The sequence below is a fragment of the Ruditapes philippinarum genome, unplaced genomic scaffold, assembly GCF_026571515.1.
Source record: "Ruditapes philippinarum isolate M1 unplaced genomic scaffold, ASM2657151v2 ctg481_1_1_1_1, whole genome shotgun sequence".
In the NCBI taxonomy this organism is placed as follows: domain Eukaryota; kingdom Metazoa; phylum Mollusca; class Bivalvia; order Venerida; family Veneridae; genus Ruditapes; species Ruditapes philippinarum.
Window position 1 is genome coordinate 249,837 of NW_026866246.1, and position 25,521 is coordinate 275,357.

The 25,521-nt window shown below is 31.8% G+C and overlaps 1 protein-coding gene across 1 annotated transcript; it reads left to right on the forward strand.

Moving 5' to 3' along the window:
• Positions 1 to 25,467, forward strand: LOC132731901 (UDP-glucuronic acid decarboxylase 1-like). Its single transcript, XM_060718199.1, is given in 14 exon segments — positions 1 to 152; positions 8,756 to 8,779; positions 10,282 to 10,321; positions 11,004 to 11,120; positions 14,522 to 14,579; positions 15,534 to 15,714; positions 16,386 to 16,397; positions 17,476 to 17,548; positions 19,940 to 20,007; positions 20,730 to 20,851; positions 21,308 to 21,427; positions 21,983 to 22,145; positions 23,184 to 23,287; positions 24,788 to 25,467. Coding segments are annotated over 14 exon segments (1,242 nt in total). The 5' UTR covers positions 1 to 70; the 3' UTR covers positions 24,866 to 25,467.
• The last annotated feature ends 54 nt before the right edge of the window (positions 25,468 to 25,521 follow it).

The window sequence follows — 25,521 nt, forward strand, 5'->3', positions numbered from 1 at the left end:
TCCACCTATCATAAGGACTAGTAAAGAGGAGAAATGCAGTATTTTTTGTACTGAATTAATCAATTGTGTGATGCGTCAAAACGGGTTCTTGCGGAAGAAAATCTTATCACCAAAATACATAATGGGTATCAGTATCATCGCGTTGCTTATAAGTAAGTTTTCTTATGGGTAATTTCTTTTATTGACTGCATTACACGGACTACTACTGTCTTGTCAAAACAACAAAGATAGAATTTACACCTGACATAGTTTCACTTTGATTTACAGGCCCGTCGTCACGATTTTGTGATTGGTGCGGCCAATTTGGTTGGTTTGAGCCAGAATCTAGGGGGTACGGGGGCATGCTCCCCCGGAAAAAAAATTATTCTAGGATGCTCTCAGGGGCGTTTTCCCGTATATTTGGCACAGTTTACAGCCTGCCGCTAGTACATGTTATAGTAATATATGTCAACGATTTTTTACATTTTTAAGTGCGCCGTAAGTTTTAAGGGTGAAATTTAAGGTTCGCATAACGGACGGACAGGTGTACATAAAAGATGAATACATGTATTTGATATTTGGCAAATGAAAAATAAACAATAACTGATGTTATAATTCTTTAGATGCATTTTTATCTGATAATTATAAAAAAAACAAATACAAGAGACATTACGTACAGTACGTGGGTTATTGTTTAACATAAATCACACAATGGAATAGGCTTAAATAACAATCCATGACATGATGGAAGAATAGTACATTACGAGTCACTAATAACCACTTTTTGTTTAGCAGTAACTTGTATTTTTTACACAACACAACACAGAGTCTCATTTTATGTACACATCGCCGTCGTTCTCTGGTGGCAATGAACTCATCGGTAAAAACACGTTAGTTAAATGAAACTGGCCGCCTGTACTTATGAATATGTAACACCATTAAGATTGTTCAAACGTACTTGAGACATTGTCGATCTCAGGTATGTCTTTCTTCTTCTGAGCGCCAAGAATGTCCTTTCACTTGTAGCATTAGTAGCAGGCATTTCTAACAAAATCGTAAACAACACAACGACCTCAAAGAACAGTGCTCGTTCTAGCACTGACTGAACTGACACAAATTTCAAAACGTCAGGTAGAGTAACAGTACTATTTTCTGATTTGTCAAAATGTGAACGTAGCAGCTAAAGCTGCACCTCTAAGATATCTCGGTTAATGTCGTTACCATAGGCATTTCAAACAAAACCAAGTTCTCTAGTGTACTATATACGTAAATCCTCCACGTTCTGAAGTACGGGATATCCCGGTTGGTCAAATCTCTATTTAACACTGGCCATGGCAAGATCGATTGCTTCAAAGTACTTATAGGCCAGTACACGGTTGCCGTATACAATCAATAAAATGTTATCAAGTTCTCGGAGAATTCAGACATACTATTTTAAGATATTCATAATGCATATTGCAAATCTCATGCACTGTTTTTTTTTTTGTTATTTCATAATATATATAACATTGATGAAATAATGTACGTTTTGGAAACGAAAATGATATTGGTTGATTTGGTTCCGATGGAATTGTGTCACACATAATGATAGTTTGCTATCTTAAGCTATTCATATTTTAGATACTTGTATGTGAACAGAAGTAAATTTTTAAGGATTGTGATGTTATATTTTAAATAAACATATAATATATATATATACTGTGAACTGTCCGAAGCCACGTCGATGTTAATTAATGCCAATTAAGATAACTTCACACTTGACTTAGTAGGACCCCTACATATACCTGGTCAATTAACAGTGCCCAGTTGTTTCTTCACGTCATGTTTGTATATTAACGCGCATTGCATAAGAGGCCAGTCAAGTGTCAAATTGATTATCAGCGATGTGTGTTTTTGTTTTTTGTTGTTTTTTTTACTCATTTTTGGCCAAAATATTGGTCCGGCCGAGGCCGGACCGGCCGGACCGTCGACGACGGCCTTGATTTAGTGATTAACTTGTACTTAAAATCTGTGTTGAATTTACTTATCAACTACAAATTATTTGCCACTAAGCGCAGAAAGTGATAAAGTTTATCATATGGAATAATGAGTAGTTGAAATATATTTGACATGCCGAAGCTAGATTCCGAGATATTTTTTTCCTGGGTCAGAACAATCTCCCTTGATTCTGCCTTTCTGGCCAAGAACAAAAATACCTCAGAGTCAGACTTTATCTTGGCATGTAAAATTACAATCTAAAATTACACTACACATTTGGATCTAACATTCACCCACAGGCAGTCACCTTCATGTGGACTTTCAAACAAACGATCATTCATTCATTGTCCCGCAGAAAGTTTTCATTATTTTGAAAGCGATGCGGTTTCTAATTTTAACCCTTGTAAACCAATACTGAATAGGTAATTTACGATTTTGAGAACAAAAGACATTGTCCATATAGCGGATAGGTCAAAACAATCTTGCCCACTTAAAATTAACTCTATTATTTAAAGTTAATTTGTTAAAAATTACTTCAAACATTTTTGTTTAACTTTCACGGATAATGGTATTTTGATACTTCTTCTTATGCCTATCTGGAAATACCCATTTGATTGCATGGCTAAAAATACAGAGACTGATAGCTTTCTCAGGAAATCCAAATTATAAAGGAGGCAAACCATATACGGTCATCATTAGATCTACATGGAAGAAATAAGTAGATCTGAAGATTGTATTCACTCATTGACAGGGATCAATCTGACTGTATTTAAGGTTGAAGTTGAACTATTATAAGCTTTCCTTTTAAAATAGAGTGAGAAGAAGTGTAGTGATGATAGATATATGCCGCCACTTTAAACAGGCATGCTATTGGGGTTAATAATTTAGTGATATGGTTAGTGTTTTTTAGGAGATCCTGGGTTCAACTCAGGTTTACAATAGCTGTAAATCTTCAGCTATTTTTGTACAAACAAACATTATTCACCAGTTCAGAGTACCTCATGAAGGTGATGATACAGTGGACTTTGACTAGAATTATTAGACTTCTGTCATAAGTCTGTTATATGTAAAAATCAAGCTGGAACTGTAAATTAAGCTGGAACTATAGAATGGTAAATACCCATTAAAATCCCCCACACTAACAGTTTGAAATATCCCACACTATTTTTAGTCAAAACGAAGTCACTACATTGTCCAGTGTGGGTACAAATGGAAGGCAAAATTACGGTCACATTTCCTGCTATCCTGTGCACTGTCCTGGTGATAGGGATACAACTGCTTTATGCTGGAAGTTTAAAACACTGCCGTCTGCAACTCTCATCTGGATACATGTATATAGGGGACTTGGTTTAAAATGACTGGTGCATAATAAATTAAATATAATATGCAAGTTAGCACACATAAAAGCTCAGGTAGCTTAATTACACTGCAATATTTACAGTTTAATTGATATTTATCGTCTCATGTCTAATTGAGCAAAAACAACAGTAAAACTATTGCCTAAATATAAAAGTTGTGCACAATAATAATTCTGTTCAAAATCTCATCGTTTGATGTTTAATTTCAAGATTTTTTTTTTTAAATTTTGAAGTGATATGATTCTTTTATTTCAAGGGAACTTGTGACCTCCATTGTTAGAAATTTTATAGAACAAAATACAGTCGACTTCACTTATAACGAACTTGCTATAACAAATTATCGTTAATAGCAAACTAAATCTGACATCCCCAGCCAATACTTTCTTTATTTTATATTAAATAACATTGTTTAATACTTACCCGCTTAAAAAGAATTTTTGGCTTTAAACCATTTTTTCAAGTTCCAAAAGGCAAAAAAATGTAAATTTCCTCGGTTAAAACAAACTTATAAATTGAATATCTGGATGCTCTCGATTAAGATCGGAACATGAATACCACTGTCCAATAATTATTCAATCAAGTGATTGCACAGGTAAGATTTTGATGAAATGTACTCACAACATAATTTCCTACTTGTTTGTGTTTCGCACCCACAATTGATAAACTGCTTTAAATACCAGATTAATTACCAATAACTGATTTTTTGTTTGCAATATTAACCAAACAATAATAAACAAATAGTAAAAGAATATAAATGGTAAGCACTTTATAGACAAGTACTACATGTCTTAATATATGTACCATGTACATAATATATTGTTTAATAAAATGCCCTGCATTAAATTATCGCTGCCGTAAAATACTGATTATACCGGTAACCAGTGACAGGTATGCCTTTTTCACGGCAAATTTATTCACCAAAACAAGTCAGCAAGTTGTTGCTATTTTACTTTTAGCGAACTTCGGATATAATGAAGGATATTTAAATGTCCCATTGAGTTCGTTATAAGCGGAGTCAACTGTAAATATTTTGAATTATTGTTAAAATTCTATTGATATAACATTATAGAAAAAATGCAAAATTTTATATATGCACTTATTGAAAGTTGCAGCCAAAATATTTTTTTGTAATTAGTATAATTATAAAATATTTATAAGATATATAATTTTATATAAACAATACCAAAAAATATGTATAATGAAAATCGCATAAATATTACCTATAAAATTTGGAAAAAAAGAAATATTTTGATTATAAAAAAAGAGATTTGTTGTCTATGATTTGCAAGGAAGTTGACACATTTGTAATACACAATGAGTATTTTGTTATTTTATGTTTTGATTATTATTTACAATATTATCATAGTAACACAAAGTAACAAGAAACAGTGGTCCAAAAAGAACATGTAACTTTTGGAAATACAACTGTTTGTTTTCATATTTTTTAATATTAATTAACCTACAAAATAAACTAAAGCTTAATATAAATATGATATTTTTATTCATGCAATACATGATATAATTTTAAAGAGAAATACAAGTTTTACATATACATTGCTACCTCTTCAGAGAGGCCCTGTGTAAAGCAATCACCTCTTTACAATAACTCAGTATAATTCAAGTTATTGCCAATTAACTGACTTAATAGGATAAAGCCAATTTTTGCATTGCACTTGAGCAAACAGATATCATCACAGTTGAACAAATATAGAAAAAAATCTTTGAGATATTTAGATATTTAAAGCAAACACACCCATTAATAAATCTTGAAAATATGTAAATGATAAAATCTTGTTATAGCGAGCACAGAGCAGCCATTGGGTAATTTACAGACTCTTCTATGGGCGTATGCATTTTGTACCAATAAAATCAAACCTTTTTATCTAAAAAAAGTTTTAAGATGGTAATGTTAATGAAATTGGCTTGAAATATTCAGCTTCTGTAGCGTTGTATCAGGAAGTAATTATTTGGGCGTTGTTTATTTATGTTAAATTTTTTACGATTAAAAGTCACCCAGAAAGAGAAATATAATTAGATATGTAATATTTGAAGAATTTATTTTTACTTGCAAATTGATGTTTACTCCATTTTCCTTTTAAAATTATGAAAATTTATCTATATTGAATGAGGCAGTAAATAAATGAATGGGTTGCAAACTGATGAAGTGTATAATTATAGTGAGTATTATAGTGTGACCTTTGCAAGTGCATTAAGTTTGCAAATATCAAGGACACAATATTTACTTATTATAAATTTTACCATGTAATATTTTCTAATCTAATAACCATTATTTGAGATATTCTAAATATAAATATTCAAGCATTGGTAGCAGTGAAGAGTTTCACTTCTGTTACGACATTCATGTTTATTTTGACAAATTGTTACTGATTGGAAACTGTCAGTAGCCGGATGTTGGAGTGATGAATGCTGTAACTATTATCATCATCTTAATCTAATAAATAGTTTAAGTTATCCAATTAAATTAAAGTACAGGAATAGCTGAGCTTGATTGGTTATTTATTGTAGCGTTATACATATATATAATATGCAAATTAACATGACTTTGTTAAATAGTTTAAGCTACAATTGTAATAAAACATTTAATTTTGGGAGTTTACTCTAGTGCTATTAGGTTTATAGTAAGGTGAGTAGTTAAGAATATTGTTAATGTTTTGTTATGACATAAAAAAATTTAATAATTAAAATTACTGCAGTTTGCACTAAGGGAAGCTTACCTCAGTGTGCGAAGATAACAACAAAATTTTTCTAGGGCAGTCAGAATGAACGCAGGAATATAAATGTTATGTGTCATTGAGTCAGTTTAATAGAAATAATGACCAGTTAATGCTTTATTCAGAAAAGAGACTTTCTATAATCATTACCTCCTTTATAATCATACCAATACTACTACTGACTCAACTTTAATGCAACTTGTATATACATGTATATAGAATATAAGAATTGCATAATCTGTTGGTTCATCAGTTGAGAGTTAAAATATAAATAAAGTTTTCAGATGCTTAAACAAGTCTCTACAAAAAGATTTTTAGACAATGTTCAATTTTACATTCATATTTTAATGCTACTTGAAAAGCATACTGGAAAGAATTGAGCGACTGTGACTGATTTGTGCTTCTCAGCCCTTCTGTCAATTTTTACTTACCATTCCTTGTGCCCAGTCTGCATTGACTTACTGATATCTGAGAAAATGTATGTTTTAACTTAAGGATTCCTCGATGGACATCTGTCACTGGGTGGTGGTTGAGGTCAAAGTCAAGGTCTTTTTGGCTCAAAATAGATTTTTACATTTTATTTAGGAGCAACTGTTACACTTTTCTTGACTGATATTCATTTCTATATTTGATGTATAATTGACCTGACATGCACATTTTCCCTTTCATGGTGAGGTTTGAAGAGTGAACAGGGTCATGCATGGTTATCAAAATATTTTACTGCTCCCTTGAAATCTTTTGTAAAATGGTGTGAAAGTTTTTTTGACATGCATGTATATTTATGAGTTCTAAGTGCCGTACAACTTGCTTTCTTTTGGTTTCTTTACAATATTATACTTTTATATAAATTTTCATAATTTTCATGAAAATTAAGGTAAATCTGGAGGCTTGCTGCTTTAAATGTGATTTGTATTAATATAAATGTTAAGCATTTGTAAGACTGATCAATTTTCTAACATTATACAAAGGAGCATAGACTGTCCAATAATCAATCCTTGTAACATGTGGTGAAAATTAACTTGTTTAAGCTCCCATGAGTTAAATAACGTTTTTTAAAACATACTGTTACTAAAAAAAAAGCACTCAAGATTTTTATGGAAAATTATACAAGCAAAGTCAGTTATAAGAAAATATTACTAGTTATGATTATACTGACTATTCTAATCCGTAAGTTGTTGTTTTATTCTGTCTCTGGATTGTATCGATGATCTATAAGGTATTTATTTATAGTCGGATACAAAGTTCTTGTTGCATCATTGTGAACTTATGTGTATGATATATAAATTGTGGATTAGGCACAGCTATTAAATTCTATATTTAAATGGATATGTTGTTTATGATTTTAGTTTGGAATTGTTCTATGATTGTCTTTTTAAATAGGTTTTCACTGTCAAAAAGTTATAACTAAGAAGTTGTGATGCACTTAGTCAATTGTTACCTAAGCTAGGTCCTTCATCCTTCATTCATGAATGGCGGGAACTTAACTTTTGGGACATTTCTGAAAATACAAACCCCTCAGGTAGAGGCCCTACCTTGCATGGACAGTCAGACTGTAAAAGTTTCTGTTTAAAGTTCAAGCTCTGATATTTGGATAATATATTCCTGGTGTAATTTTGGCACCAAAAACAGACAAATTTCCCTGACTGCAGGATCAGACCTGAATTTAGGTAAAAACTTGTCTCATTCCTGCCATTATCTCCGCATGGGTCAGATTTGGCTGTTGCTTCAATTGACTTGTGTGCATTAGTAAACAGTGTACACTGTGTTACAGGTGTGCTGACTGGTCTTATATACATAATACCTTATATTTGTGGCAAATAATTTGTTGCCTTAACAATATTCAAAGGGTAAAAATCCTACAAGACAAACATATGTCATGTTAAAATCAATATTTAATGTTTGCTTAATAAAGACTTATCTCTGTTTTAAATGTTATCTTGATAGTTTACAGATAAAGTTTATCAGACTTGTCTTTATTTATAAGATAGTTTTACCAGACTAAGATAAATGTAGATTAAAAGGGAAAAAATATCAATAAATAAAAAATATATATTTTTCTTGCAGCTGAGATTATATATAAAAATTGAATGAAATGATTAAGGATAGACTTAATTCAATAGAATTGTCAAGGGCCAGAAGTCTGCATGGAGTTTTTTATATTGAACAATTGTTAATTCTGCTTCAGAATTAAATAAAACTAAAAATTATTCAAAACATTTAAGCACATCTGTCAGTCTATAAACTTAAAAGATTGTTTACCAGAAAATAAAATTAAAGAATCAGAATTGTTCTGCTCAGGTTAAGTGCACCCAGATGCATGAACTGACCATAATTAATGTGACAATAATATTACTGGTACTGTAAACAATTTGAAATTGTAAATATATGTGCAAATATTACTTATACATAAGGTAATAGAGATACTGACTGGAACTCATAAAAATAAGATTTTTTTCCCCCATCATATCCCAGGGAACAAAACTTTTAATACAACTTGGTAAATATATTGATAATAAGACTGCAGGGCCTTGATGTGAACATAACGATGTAACCATTTGTAAAAGTTTGTTTGTGATAAGATGAGGAAAAACCCATATTTGTTGATTTCAGGGTATAATTTATTTGTGCTTTTAGCATATGCTATTCTAACATTATTTTTTAGTTAATTATCGTCATTGTAAGTGTATTTAATTGTTAAATTTTGTTTAGTTTCATCATTTACAATCCCAAACTGTAAGTATTCTTGACACTTGAGTATAGTCACACATATTAAATTGATAATTCATTAATTTAGATATAGGTTTTGATACACAAGGTGTTTGGTGTATGTTTATGCAACGCTGTTTATAAAACACAGCTGTCATTTACAATTAAACATGTTAATGGCACTTTAAGGTATATTGATATATTTTATGATGGCTAGAAATCATTATTGCAGCAAAATCCTGTGACTGGGACATTAATCTTAAAATTTGATAGATTCAGAGAACCACATTTCTTGTACAGTATATACTTTGAATATAATTGTTAAATATTCCTCACAGGCACTTAGCAGAAAAGGTAAAATTCTGTTAAAGTATATTTACTTGTACTATTTAAGTGTAAAGAGAATGGACACATCATCCCAAGTCATGTCACCATCATAGCTGTTTTAGTAACATTATACTTTAAGTAAGTTGTAGGTCTGCAGAGCATGGGGTTTTCTTGTTAGATCTTACATGAAGTGTAATATTCCTGTGATAATTGAACTTGGATATTTGAGCCTGATGGTCATAATGATTATCACTGCTGATTGAGAAGTAGTAGTCAGTTACTGGTAATTAGTTGGTTATCCAAGAAAGCTGGATAGGTGAAGCAACCACTGATATATGACCTAAAACATGTTACAACCAGCATAAAACCAAAAGATATCCAACAAACTTTGTTATAGAGGAGGATTACAGGTTTAGGAGTCATATCATTGACATACACCAAACATCTGTGCTTCAACATTTATTAATTTACTTGTCTATACTTCATATCAGTCAATTGCTTTTATAGAACACATAGCTTTAACTCAATGATTGTAACTTAAACATTATTTTACAATGAATCTGCTTTTTCTATCTGCACCCACATACTACTTAGGAAGGCATATAGATATGCCCTTGCCTTTATATCTATAATCATGCAGAATATTAGTGCAGTACTCCTTTTAGTAATTGTTTTATAAATGGGGTTCAAACTGTACTAACTAGCTTATTTAAATTATTCACAATGTTAAAACTTTGTAGAACAACTAACTTGTTAAGCTTTTCTGTATCTAAATTCACATTAATATTCCTAATTTCTTTAAAGTAACATTTTTCAAGTAGAATTACTAACTTATGATGATGGACTAATAATGTCCTTTGAAAAGGCAAGTTATTTAATCTTCTTTACATCAAGTAAAGGCCCATAAATCAGGAATGGATTAAGCATTCTTTTGATTATTCTCAGTTTTAAACACTTACATAGCAAATGAATGCTTATTTTAAAGGAATCTTGAACTTAGGAAAATAAATAAGTTGATGCTTGCTTGACTAGATAGAGATATAATTTGATGACATTAATGCTTTTCTAGAAGACAGCAATGTAACTGGACTATTAAGCCATAGCATTAAGACATCATGTACTATCCAAAGTGTTGTAATAAATGCTCATTAATTGATTTGTGACATTACCAAATTTATAATTTTGTATATCTTTTTTTTCAGTCGGTTATGCTAAGATGTCCTTGAGTGATGACATTGCCTTGTAAGTATAAAATTATCTTTGCCATAACAGCTATAGTTAAGTTCTGAATTTTAGAGATTGTCAGTATATTTTATTACACCAGTGAATTGTTTTAGTGGCAGGATTATATTGTATACTATCACTTATATTTAATAGGACATAATTATGTTTATGCAGAATATTAAAAAATACAAAGGGAGACCACCAATATTTAATTATGCCTCCACTTTGAAAGGTGGAATATACTATGATGGGGTTGGTCTGTAGGCACTAAGGTCACCCCTTCCTTGTCTGATTTATAACTTTAGAAGGAATAAGCTGTGGTTTATGTCATTTGGTAGGAACATTTGATTTTGAGGTCAGTAGTTTAAAAGTCAAAGTCACTCAATGTGGCTTTGACCACTAAAAGCTTGTCTGACCAATAACTTGTGATAGCTTTCTATGATGATGACCTTTACCACTGATAGCTAGTTCCACCAAAAACAATAGAGAAAACTTTTGCCTTCAGTCCTATGATTTGGTGTTAAATATACACTATGCTGAAACACATTTTTAATTTTGTCTACATGAAGATTTTATCATACATCAACAGGAGGCATTCATGTTAACTACTTGAATAAAACTTCCCCATTTCTCAACATTGTTCTCCATAAACAAACAATGTTTATAAAGTTATTGATCTAATGCACTTTATATGTTACAGAAATAAGCGTCAGTCTATGTTATATGATCAGGCCATGGCTGGAAAACTTCAGAACACTGCTGATCTATATCATGAAATAGAAAATCTCAAACTTAAAGTCAAACAGCTGGAGAAAGGGTAGGTTACACAATAAAAGAATTTATATATAAAACTTTGAATATTGTTTTTTAGAGTTTGCAATAATTATCAGACTTCAAACAAAAGGTGAGTGTCGATAAAAGGCAAATATTCATCAAATATTCATGAAGTTTAACCTATTTCTATACCAAGGTTAAAGCAAAAATATAGCTGATTATCTGGTAAAGTTTAGACCCTCAGGTCTTAGAATTAATTTGTCTTCTAGGAGGATATATTTAATTATTTATCATTATTATTGCATTTGTAACATTCTAGTAGTTTTTAGAAAGCATTTTAATTTGAGTAGGCATCATAAAAGCATCAGGTCTCAGTCTCTTTGCTAGTAAGTAAGTTAAATGTCTTTAATTAACAGGGCTTACAAATTTGGTTTCCCGATCTTCCATGTGGACCTCAGCTGATGTACACAACATAATTACAGTATATAAACATGTTGCATTTACACAACATATATACACAAATGTCATATTGAAAGAGATCAATTAAATTGAAATAATGAGTAATCAAGCAAAAAATGATGATTATACAGCAATTAACAGAGAAAAAAATCCAATGTGTACAGGTAGACTAACTTACCTAACTGTTTACAACAATTTTATTATTAATTATAATAAATACTTATGAAGCTAGTGACATTTGTTTGTTATTTTCACTTTCTGTCATAGGTTTATGCAATTTAATCATAAACTAGCTTGTGCATAGATGACTTTTGCAATATTTGACAGTTTGTATTATTTGTTACACCCCAAACCTCATAAAATGGGCTAATAATGTGTATTGAAACAAGAATCCCAAGGTCAATAAAATCTAGGACTATATTGATATAAAAATATTTATTGTTAGTGCCCGGTGAAATGTGAAAACTGCATTTTGAAGTAAAATGATCTGAAATAGTGATAATGTATGTTACACCATCCATGAAGGCAGGCAATCTTTTTATTGTATTTAAATTTTTTTATATTTCATAAATTACAGGGCACGCCCTCCAGATATCCTTGAGATAATTTCACCATAAAACAAAAATTATGCATTTAACATTTATGAATGAAAGCTTTTCATTTAATCATATTTTAATATTTTATTTTTGGAAATATTTTGATATTTATATGAACATCCTATAATTGTACAAATTGATTTACCGATACGTTACAACAAAACCTTTAGTTTAAAAATAAAGTAGGAGGTCTACCCTGCTGAATTTATGATATGAACATTGCTCCTTTTATGAATTTGTTACTGGCTGTTGTAGGAATTTCAAAATATAAAATGCTTAAATTAAGAAGTCTAAAGTTTACTTTTGTCTGTAAGGCTGTCATATGTTTAAGCTGCACATACAATATACTGGTAGCCTAGACTATAAGGATCTTACACCTGCTGCAGGTACTGACCAGAATATCTAGCTTGAGGATAACTGTTTAACCCTTTCCCCCATGAGCATAAATTATTGTGAAAAATGGCCATTTTCACTGAAAAGCCTCCTCTTACAAGTTCAAACTGCTATGAAACTATGAAAAATGCTTCAATACTAATCAAACTTGGCACAAATGTTGACTGGACCATTGCCTTTGTAACGACATGCTCAGTCTTAAATTTCCTGTTACCATGGCAACGAGGGGACATCTCAAAATTGCCAAAAATCACTTTTTTGCCTCGATTTTTTCCATCAAATTTTATTTCAAAGTGCTGCAACTTCTCAAGGGATTGAGATAGAGTGAAAGGCTTTTCAGCGTTGGTTACACGTTACCTTATGATCAACCTGGGGACATTTTAAGCCTCTCACAAGTCCAAAATTTTCTTGGCGATGAGGGGGACTCCGCCCCCCTTCAAACCCCCCAAACAGAAGGGGGCACATCTCCCTTCTGGCAACCCCCTGATGTATTATTTGGATGGGGGACGGCGCCGAAAAAATGGTCACTTTTTTAACAACATTTCTCAAACGAAAAACAGTGTTTGGGGTCTAAATAGGACATTTTTTCACTGTTTGAGGCCTCAAAAAAGGGGGGGGGGGGCAAAAAGCCGTCAAAACACGCTTATATAAGGGAAAAGGTTAAGGTGGTAACAAGGCTCTGCTACCCAAGAGCAAGATTATTTCTAGCACTGGTATAATCCTGTCTGATATGCAAGAAAACACACTAAAGCTCCTAGTGCTTCAAGGGCTGTTAAAAATTGTTTTCTCATCTTTATAATTATTCTGTCACATCATATTCATATCAGTAATGCAATGTTACAAAAGCAGTGATTTTATATGATATTTACTACCACTAAAACATCTGTTAAGTTATTATGTGTGACCACATTACAGAACCTAGCAGCTATTTTATAGCTAACAATTTATTAAAGTAATGTTACCACATAGTTTAATCACATCCTACAAACACAATTTGAAAAATATTGCACAAGTGATGATCCTGACATACTTTAATTGCTTGTCAAAATTTGTATTTACTTTATAATTGTTATTTTTAGTTTATTTCAAGTGAACATAAATCAATTCTAAAATAATGTCATGGACTAGACATAACCTTATACCTTATAACCTCAATAAGTATGAACTTTTGACTATCAGAATGTCTTGAAGTTGATTTGAAATATGACTGCCCATTTATTGAACTAACTGTACATCTGTCTGTCAAACTACACTTTTATACTTTTTGAAAAAAAAAATAAATAAATAAAAAAACAAGCTGTATTATGGGATCATCCAAGTAAGGCAAGCATGTGGGTGGCATTCAGTCTGGAGCTTTTACTTGCATGGAGAGTTATAGTTTTACTGGATTCAAATGTTCACCACTATGAGAAATATGTTCATGTATGAACCGGGTCTCTGGTCATGCCCATAGGAAAATGCTTTTCTGGAGCATAACTTCTAAATTCATGAACAGATTATAAAAGAAACTTGGCAAAATATTCACTGTAGTGAGCTGCAGTGCCATGTGTAAATCTCAGATCATTGTGGCAAAGGTTAAGGTCACATGCAGAGGTCAAAGGTCAGATAAAAGAAATAAGAATGTGTGTGTGGAATTAAAGTTTTCATGAATTGAATTTTTAAAATTTAAATGTTCACCATCATGAGACTGAGCTACATGTATTTTGAGCATATTTTGTGTGATTGTGGTTTTCAATGATTGCTTTGATATCGTATTATTAGAAAGTAAAGAAATATATATACAGTCAAACCTGCGTTAAAGACCATCTCCATCTGAATAAAGATCACCCTGTAAATCAGGGCCACTTTCCGACAAACCTTCATTGATTGAAAATAGCAAGGTAACCTCTTAATTAAAACCATGTTCTGTATCTCCCATGGATGACCTATGTTCACAGGTTTGGCTGTATATACATATATAATATCTATTCATGTTGTTGTATCATCACTTTTTCAGACATAAAATCTACCCTAGAGTTCCGATGTTGAATTACAAGGATAGGAAAAGGATTTTGGTAAGTCTCTTCATTTAAAGCTGATGTCACAATGTGTTTTAATTGCATGACTTGATGTTGGAACATTGACTGATTAGAAAACAGATTATTATTTGTCCTGGACAAGTAGGTTATGCAATTTTGTTTGCCAGTTTTATTTCAATTATAAGTGGAATTTAAAAATATTTATAAGATATAGATTATTAAGCTTCTGTAAAATGTGAATTTCAGTGAATACAGATTTCATTGACTGTTAAAGTGATGTGTATATTCATGGTTTACTGATTTTGTGAAAGCAGTATAAAACTATTACTATAACCATAACACAAGTACATATTTATAGCTGGCTTGTACTAATATATATCTATTCATTGTTCAGATATTATATTACATTGAGCTGTAAGAAGTTACCAGGGAAATGTCTGTTCAAACTGGCTTGTCTAACTATTTACAGGTGGCAAAGGAATGTCATTCAAAGCTTCTAGCATTCATAGAGGTTAAACTTATCTAATGCTAAGAGTAAAAATTACCTTATGCAAAGAGTTGAATTTATCTCATGCAAAGAGTCAGACCTATCTGATGCTGAGAGTTAAACTTACCTTATGTCAAGAGTAAAACCTGCATTATGCCAAGATTTAAATATACATAATAGAAAGAGTTAAGCATAACATTATATTATATATTTAATCTAACCTGTGTAAATAGTTAGTCACCCTTTACAAAGAGTTTAACTCACTCTTTGCAGATAGTCAAGCTTATCTTATGCAGATAGTTTAATTTAACCAATGTAAAAAATAACTTACCTTATAAATGCAAAAAGTTACCCTTAACCTTATAATGCAAATTAGAGTTAAACTTTATTTATGCAAAGGGTTCGATATATGCAAAGGGTTGAATTTACACTATGCAAATTATCCAATAGGGTTTAATTCAACCTATGCAAAAAATGAAAAATTATGTTTTTTCACTTTACAGATTACAGGAGGTGCAGGTTTTGTTGGTTCCCACCTTGTGGATAAGTTGATGATGCAAGGTCATGAGGTATATGTTGTGGACAACTTCTTCACCGGCAGGAAAAAGAACGTTGAACATTGGCTTGGACATGAAAACTTTGAACTTATACATGCAGATATTGTAAATCCCCTATTTATTGAAGGTAATGTTTAAATCATTATCTATATGAAATCTGTCAAAATAAGGCATAAAAGTTTCACTCTGCTTCCAGGAATTTTCTATCCTTACTATAAGAAAAAGACAATAAGCTTTCTATTCTACACACTCCGGAGCAAGGGTATTTATTTACACGAGTTTCTTACCATAGTTTAACTAACCCATTTGTTCTACTGAACTCAAATGAGGTATTTCATATAAGTTTGAAATGTCTGTGTTTTCCTACTATCACTTTACTTGTATGCAGGAGTAAATTACTATTACTTGAAAATAAACATAATTATAGTATGATGTCACCTCACTATCACATTGAGTCAGACCTTTGAAGTATGCCATGGCTTTTGACATAGTTATACCCCTTTTATGTCCAAGAATTTTTCAAAGACTAGGCCTTACACCTTATCACGCACTGTGACTGGTCACACATTTTGTTCTAGCGCTTGTTTTAACACCTTGATATTTATACTGACCTTACATGTTTTATTTCATATGTCAAATAAACATAATTTGTAACCATTCTTATTTGAAAGAATTTCAAAAGCTTGATATCTTGTTTGTTTTGAAATCACATCAAGAGTGCAGATTAAATAAAGATTGAATTAAAATTAAAAAAGTTCTCATATTCATTTACTTTTAGTCTTATAAAAGATGAGTCAGTTGTAAAAATATGTTTGTAAAAAGAAAATTTGGAGTACTCATATTGTTACACTTCTAAGTACATTGTAAACAAATTGTCAGGTTGGTTTGTTATAAATATTGAAGTACTTATACATATTTGAACTGCAATGTTAACTTAATATTTACCAGCTAGGACAAAATCAACTTTGAATGACTATTTCCTGTTATATATCATTGGGGTTATGTCAGATGAGTTAAAAAATACATTCTAACACTATCCAAGATTTCTCTTTTATAAACAAAGAAGGCAGGAAGTGTGATATATTTCACAACAATGCACTCGCCATTTTGTTTGAAAAATCTGATAAATATAAAAAAACAACTTTTGTTCTTAAAACTATTGTAAATGATAGAACATGGTCCAACTAAGAAAATAAATCCAACACATATATCTTTAATGCAGTCATTAACGCTGTACTTTTACATGTACATTTTGTAAATTGTTGTTTGCTTGACATCACAATATAAACAGCATGTGCAAAAAAAAAAAAAGTTTAAATAAGAATGCTATTTTAATGTTGCAAGCCAGTTAAATTTCACATTTGTTTCACTATAAATACTCTGTATTTTGCTTGAAAAATATAAAGTGAAATAAAATAAACACAGAAAAATTTCATCAACATTTCAAAATTCATTTTTCAAAACATTTCTGCAAACGGTAGGCTTAACAACAGTTTTTTTTATCAACTGACTGGAACAGCCTTTAAAGAATGTTTCTATTGGAAACACTGAGGGGAAAACAAATTTAACCATCAAACATAAAGTCCATCTATATTTTTTTTCTTGACATGTGAGAATGGAAATAGATATTAATTCTTTGTGCATTATAGTAAAATAATGCAAGGATTTCAATTCAAATGCTTTATAATCCTACTTATATGAACTCAAACCATGCATTATTCTACCACAATGCACTCAGAATTGATATTTTTTTCCCTAATTTTTGGTGCATCCCCGTTTTTAAAGTTTTTAAGTTTAAAATATTTGTTTTTCAGCAATTTTATACAGGCTTTGTAAGCAAGTGTGGAAGGAAAACATTAAATTTTTTATTATTTTTTTAATTGACCAGATCTATCATCTGCATCCCTCACCCCCCCAACACATTATAACCCTGTGAAATAAAAAACCATAGGAACTATTAAAAAGTGGGTTTATTACTTTTAACTCCCCAAATAGAAAAACAAGTTCAACATTTTTTAAAAATATCATTTTAAAATTGCTTTTTAATGGGTAATCATGACATTTGTCTAGTTTTATATACACTGCTGCTGTTAATTTTTGAAGAAACTTAATGTTGTTGTTTTTTCTGGCACTTGCTGGCAACGATGGTCTTACATTATCTTACTCCATCAGTTATCACTTGAAAGTTTTCAGTATGATTTTACAGTGATGCTGTGACTAAAAACAAGCCAACCAGAAGAAAAATTGATAAATGAAAAATTACGTTTTTCACAATATATGCATAGTTTTATTGTGTCGCCTTGAAAAGGTGACATATAGGGGTTACTTTTGTCGGCGGCGGCGTCTGTGTCGGCGTCGTTGTCGGCGTCCCATAAAGCTTGTCTGGAGCATAACTCAGTCACTATAAGTCTGATTGACTTCAAACCTGGTATGCATGCTTCTTTCAATAACCCGAAGTGCAGTGCACAAGGACCGGTACTCTGCAGTTATTATTTTTTAAGTTATTGCCCTTTGTTAATTTTCATACTTTAATTTTGTCCGGGCCATTTCTCTTCAACTAAAAAAGCTATGGACTTGAAACTTCATAGGATGATAGATCTCATTAAGAAGAAATGCAGTGCACAAGAACCAGTATTCTGCACTTCCTAATTTTTGAGTTATTGCCCTTTGTTAATTTTCATACTTTATTTTGTCCAGGCCATTTCTCCTAATGTATAAAAGCCATGGACTTGAAACTTCATAGGATGATAGGTCTCATTAAGAAGAAGTGCAGTGCACAAGAACTGGTACTCTGCATTTCTTATTTTTAGCTCGACTATTCGATAAGAATAAGTAGAGCTATTGCAGTCACCAGAGCGTCGGCGTCGGCGTAACCACTTATGTTAAAGTTTTTGTAATAGTTCAAATATTTTCAAAGTCCATAGACATATGGCTTTGAAACTTTGCACACTTGTTCACCATCATGACCCCAACCTGTAGACAGGAGGAGGTAACTCTATCAAGCATTTTGACAGAATTATGCCCCTTTTTCGACTTAGAATTGACGTTAAAGTTTTTGTAATAGTTCAAATATTTTCAAAGTCCATTGACATATGGCTTTGAAACTTTGCACACTTGTTCAACATCATGACCCCAACCTGTAAACAGGAGGAGGTAACTCTATCAAGCATTTTGACAGAATTATGCCCCTTTTTCGACTTAGAATTTACGTTAAAGTTTTTGTAATAGTTCAAATATTTTCAAAGTCCATTGACATATGGCTTTGAAACTTTGCACACTTGTTCACCATCATGACCCCAACCTGTAAACAGGAGGAGGTAACTCTATCAAGCATTTTGACAGAATTATGCCCCTTTTTCGACTTAGAATTTACGTTAAAGGTTTTGTAATAGTTCAAATATTTTCTAAGTCCATTGACATATGGCTTTGAAACTTTGCACACTTGTTCACCATCATGACCCCAACCTGTAAACAGGAGGAGGTAACTCTATCAAGCATTTTTTTTACTATCAAGCACTAAGAATAGTCGAGCGTTGCTGTCCTACCGACAGCTCTTGTTTGAGTTATTGCCCTTTGTTTATTTTCATACTTTAATTTTGTCCTGGCCATTTCTCCTTAAGTATAAAAGCTATGGACTTGAAACTTCATAGGATGATAGATCTCATTATTAAGAAGTGCAGTGCACAAGAATCGGTACTCTGCATTTCTTAATTTTTTAGTTATGGCCCTTTGTTAATTTTCATACTTAATTTTTGTCCAGGCCATTTTTCCGAAAGTATAAAAGTTATGGACTTGAAACTTCATAGGATGATAGATCTCATTAAAAAGAAGTGCAGTGCATAAGAACTGATACTCTGCATTTCTTATTTTTGAGTTATTGCCCTTTGTTGATTTTCTTACTTTATTCTTGTCCTGGTCATTTCTCCTCAAGTATGAAAGCTATGGACTTGAAACATCATAGAATGATAGATCTTATTGATAAGAAGTGCAGTGTACAGAAACTGCTGCTCTGCACTTATTATTTTTTTAGCTATTGCCCTTTGTTATTTTTCATATTTCATTTTTGTCCTGGCCATTTCCCCTAAACTACATTGTTCACAAGGCGACACATCCGACTCGCGGAGTTCTAGTAAATATAATATATTTAAATGGATGATAGTGGTTGAGTTTAAACAATCTGTTAATTTATGTTATTCGCTTTAATTATAATCAAAGTGTAATTAAATAATTTATTATCGTTTTGTTTTTCTGTCATGACCTGTTATTAAAGAAAAATAAATGATGATCTGAGGTAAGTATTTTCCTAGAGTAAATGTAAATATGAGACATGATGATTATATAATCTGTATTATTATTGTAGGTTTAGCAAAGAGATGTAGGGCCAGGATTCTTATATCCTCCACATCAGAGGTGTATGGAGGTAATGTCTTAATTTTCTTGTTGGCTTTTACATGTAACAATAATTCTCTTAACCTGCTGTATTTCTATAATGAATTTTCCTTGCTTTGTATTAAAGCTGCATGCCTCCAAAAGAGTGAAAATATTTCAAGAAAATCGAACTTTAAAAAATGCCATAAGATTTTAAGAAAAGTTAAAAGTTTCAAGATTCAAGTAATAATTTACATGTTATCTATGAATAATGACTGATTTTGCAGTATTTTTCACATTTATTTCTACTGCGTGACTAATGAAGTATGGGCTATTTATACATATTTTGACCGCTTTAGGTTAATTACGTGGAATGTAAGTGCCTTTAATGTGTAAATTACTTATTTACTTCTATTGATTAGTTCTCTGGTGAGGCAAAAAGTTTTCCATGACAATTGATCTCGAACATGTCATTTGTCTGGCACTAATGATTCAGAAATAATGTAGGACTAGTAGTTGACCACTTGAGGAGAAGTTGATAATTACTGGTTAGTTATCCTGCAAGCCTGATAGGTGGACTAACAGTCTAAATGTGACCAAAAGTATGTTACATATAGGGGTAAAACCAAACAAATAATTTGACTGACAGTGTGGGTGGAATTTAGGATAACTGCTGAGGTTTTTCAATAGTTTACCTGAAATGATCTCAATGTGTTTATTGAAGATACTTGTATGATAAATCACCAATACATTTTGACAGATTATTTATTTTAGACCCGGAAGTTCATCCTCAGAATGAAGATTATTGGGGTCATGTGAACCCTATAGGGCCACGGTCATGTTATGATGAAGGTAAAAGAGCTGCCGAGAGTCTTATGTATGCTTACAAGAAACAGGTAAGATTTTATATTGATAAAATATCTGATTGTACTGTTAGACTTTACCCTGACCTGCTGCTAAATTTGTGTTGTGAGAATGACCTGCTGTAAATTTATAACTGTCCAATGTTACAGCATTTAGATATTAAAATAGAGAATTACTATACTTGTAATTAGAATTAAGTTGCAAAGAGAGGCTTGTAAGAATATATTGAAGTTCAGGCTAGGATGGTTTTATACTGATGTAAGAAAGTCGTGACACTATGACAGGTTTTGTCTAAAATATTGTATAAGACATTTGTGACTTTCATTTAAAAAATCACTGTTTGTGCTCATAGTATTTCTAGACGAGTTAAAGAAAAAATTAAAACAATGTTATGTTATTAACCCCAACAAAAGATAATGTAAATGTACAGTGATTTTCTTTTTGTTTTAAAAGACTTGATTAATGTTTTTCATTCTATATACATATAGGAGCAAGTAGAGATCAGAGTGGCTAGAATATTTAACACATTTGGTCCACGTATGCACATGAACGATGGTCGTGTGGTATCTAACTTTATACTGCAGGCTTTACAGGATCAACCTATCACTGTAAGTATATATACTTCTAGCAATACCCCAGATATATGATTGTTTACATGCTTTATATTACTTTATTGAGATCAAAATTAATGGTCTTTAGGAGGCTTCCATACATGGATGATAATGGTTACTTACTGATCAAATTCCTTCACTTCTAGTTACACTAGGGACTCTAGTTATACTAGGGGCTTTAAGTTTCTTCCTCTCAGGAAGCTTCCAATTTTAGCAAAGGAGGTGGTTCTTCTTTTCAGTGGCCGTCTTATATCTGAAATAATTCAACGGGAGCAACTGACATACTCATTATATCAATTCAACTGATTTATTTTAATATGCCATTATGACGTGTATATATGTTGTGTACATGCATATGTTAACTATATATATATATTGTAATTATGTTGTGTACATCAGCTGAGGCACACACGGAAGATTGGGAAATGGAATGTAAGCCTCGTTAAATTACTTACTTCCTCAGACCATATGTTACCCTTGTCAAAGTAAATTTAGAACCTATCTCTGTAACTGATATTCTTGTCAATTCTTTGTATTGTTTTCCCCCTATAGATATATGGTAAAGGAGAGCAGACACGATCATTTCAATATGTAAGTGATCTTGTAGACGGCCTTGAAGCATTGATGAACAGTGACTATGATCAGCCTGTCAATATTGGTAACCCTGATGAATACACAATTAACCAGTTTGCTACAGCCATTAAAGAAAGAGTAGGTGAGTTAACAGACCAGTGACATCAGGAAAAGTTATTGCCATTACTGAGATTTTTTGAAGTTATAGAAACTTAGTGCATGTAAAAGGGAAACTATAGTCATGACCAGCTTGGCAGGAGCATTAGTGTCAACATTGGTTAACCTTTCTGTTAAGGTTTTTGTTTAAGTTGTTTTTTATGGCCATACAATTTAATATTAACAATGCTATAACATTGAAAATGTAGATGAACCTTGATAAGTTTTACCTATAATTTCTATCTGTCACACCAAAATTTCAAAGGTCAGGGTCACTGGAACCTATGATAGGTTGTAGGTAAAGGAAACTATCAAAGCTACTTACCTCAGACTTGCTATAATTTTTTATTATCAAAGGTAGATGCCAAAAACAAATAATCCTAAAATTATATTTTTACAGTTGTACATGTATCAGATTTTTTTGCCCTAGTTAATGGTTTTGATAAGTTTAATTTCTCAAAAGCTATCAAAACTGTTCGCTTTAATCTTGGAATACTTGTTCTGTATTAAAATTGGCATACATTTTTAAAAGGCAGATACATTTTTGGCATAATTTTTATATTTTCCTAGCTTCTCAAAGAATAAAAATCCATAACATACTTGAAATGCTGTCAACAGTAGGTAATTCTCCAAAAAGTTTTGCAGATTTATACCCCTTTTCTACCTTGCTTTTATAATATTATCCAGCACTGGGAAAAATGGGGTGTGCTGCTCATTGGACAGCTCTTGTTAAGTCTACCTAATACATGTACTTTGATTTTATTAAATGTTAAATCTCAAAAAGCAATGTCAAAATATTAGTATTTGTTTGTAGGGAAAGTTTTGGGTTCTCTATTTGGCAAGAAATATACTTTGCTTAAAGCATACATTTCTTTACAAGAGTAACTTCATAAGGTAAAAAGGCCTGTTAAATACATCATTTTAATACAATAATAATAATGATGATGAATTTAATTAGAGCTGTACAGCAATTGTTTACCATACAATAAAAGATGTTATATATATTTTTATTTATGTTTTCTAGGTGGCAAAAGTGTTATTATTCATAAACAGTCAGTAACAGACGATCCCAGTAGACGTAAACCAGACATTCAAAGAGCTAAACAATATCTTAACTGGGAGCCTAAGGTAAGTTTAGTTATTGTACATTATTTATAACTAAAGAAGTGTTCAAATGACATTGATAGTGTAGTTTAGAAAATAGATGGGAAATTTGAGTGCCCTGCGGTATATGATAGCATGGCATGGAGTTCTGATGCCCTATGATATAATTACAAAGTGTCGTCCTTGATAAACAACAAACATCTGAACAGCATTCCTATTTCTGTTTTTGTGCCCCCACGTTAGTGGCGGGCATTTAGATTTACCCTTGTCCGTCCGTCTGTCCGTCCGCACTACTGAATAAGGATAGGGGGCCATCTAACTGTAAACAGAACAAAAGAGAACAATAGTGTTCATTCCGTAACAATAGAGTAAGGGGCCATTGGCCCTCTATTAAACAATAGAAAATATCAAAAGAAATGGCCCCTTATTCCATTTCGGCCGGACGTCCGTCCGTCCTTCCATCCGTCCGTTCACTTTTGTGTCGCACGTAACTCAAAAAGTATTTGACCTAGAGTCATGAAACTTTACAGGAATGTTGATCAGCATGTGTAGTTGTGCACCTGGGTATTTTCGTTTGGATATTTTTAGTATTTTCAGAGTTATTGCCCTTGACTTAGTTATATTTTGCAATTTTCAACTTGTGTCACATGTAACTCAAAAAGTATTTGACCTAGAGTCATGAAACTTTACAGGAATATTGATCAGCATGTGTAGTTGTGCACCTGGGTATTTTCGTCTGGATATTTTTAGTATTTTCAGAGTTATTGCCCTTGACTTAGTAAAATTTTGCAATTTTCAACTTGTGTCGCATGTAACTCAAAAAGTATTTGACCTAGAGTCATGTAACTTTACAGGAATATTGATCAGCATGTGCAGTTGTGCACCAGGTATTTTCGTCTGGATTTATTTAGTATTTTTAGAGTTATTGCCCTTCACTTAGAAAATTTTTGCAATTTTCAACTTGTGCCGCAAGTTTCTCAAAAAGGATTTGACATAGACATTAAACCTTATGGGCAGGTTGCTCAGCATATTTTAGATTTGCACCTGGGCTTTTGCTTGTGATTTATCCAGTATTTGTAGAGTTATTTCCCTTGACTTAGTAAAAAGATTGACAGAACAGTGGCGCGGTGGGGGCACCCGTGTCCTATGGACACATTTCTTGTTATACTACACAGTTTCATGAATGTTAATGGAAACATTGTTAGACTAAAGGCTATCCCAATCAGCTGGAATGTCAATTTTCACAATATTTTGAGAAATAAAAATTAAAAAATCAGTAACCCAATTGTTGCATATTGTAAAGAGAAAGTGAATAAAAATGGCAAGTGTATTGTTGTGAAATAGCTTGCATTTCTGGTCTTCTTTGCATATAAAGAAAAGTCTCTAAAAGTGGTGAAATGTAAGTTTACTATATTTTAACTATGTATAAAACTATATTTGCTTGAATAATGTTTCATTATGAATGATTTAGTATTGACTAGTTTAATAGTTTTGTTTTAAATTTAGAATAATTTTTATTTACAGATAAAAGTAATGGATGGTGTAAACAAGACAATAGAATATTTTAGACAAGAGCTTCGCCTGTCCAACATGATACCATAGTGCCATTCCAAACATGTTTAGGGTAACAAGAAGGTAGAAAATACTTCCTGTCAGAGTTATTTCTTCCATATTGAAGCACCAAAGCTGAAAAAGACGGAATATTTCACTCTTGTGAATGTGAATTTTCTACAAAATTTTGTTAAATCGAGGGAAAAAATACAAAATATTGTTTATATAAGTATGATTGACTCTGTATAATTTTGGGTCATAGGGTGTTTTAAATTTACTTATAAACTTTAGATTGACTGTATTTTTATCATGGGATTGGACTGACATGAAGATGGCCTATCTCAAAAATAAACTTTCATGCTCAGCTTAAATGGTTCTATTATTTGCTGATAAAAATGTCAACTAAATTAATTGCTTTGTTTTTGTGTCAATCAAATGACTTATCAATTTTGAATGCAAGGCAACTCTTGCCAGTGACATTTATGCAGGATAGAAAAAAAGGTCAGTTATGATGTTAGATAGAGATCATTAAATTTCTGTTTGTAAAGGACACTGCCTTTATTTGGTAAAAGGGAAATTACTCAGACTTGAATATTGTTAAAAAGGGACATGAGTAGTTTCCCTTGATAGAACTTCAATATATTACAATTCTTTGGTCTTCTTTGATTAGAATAACATGTTCAATTTGCAATTTGCATTTTTGGGTT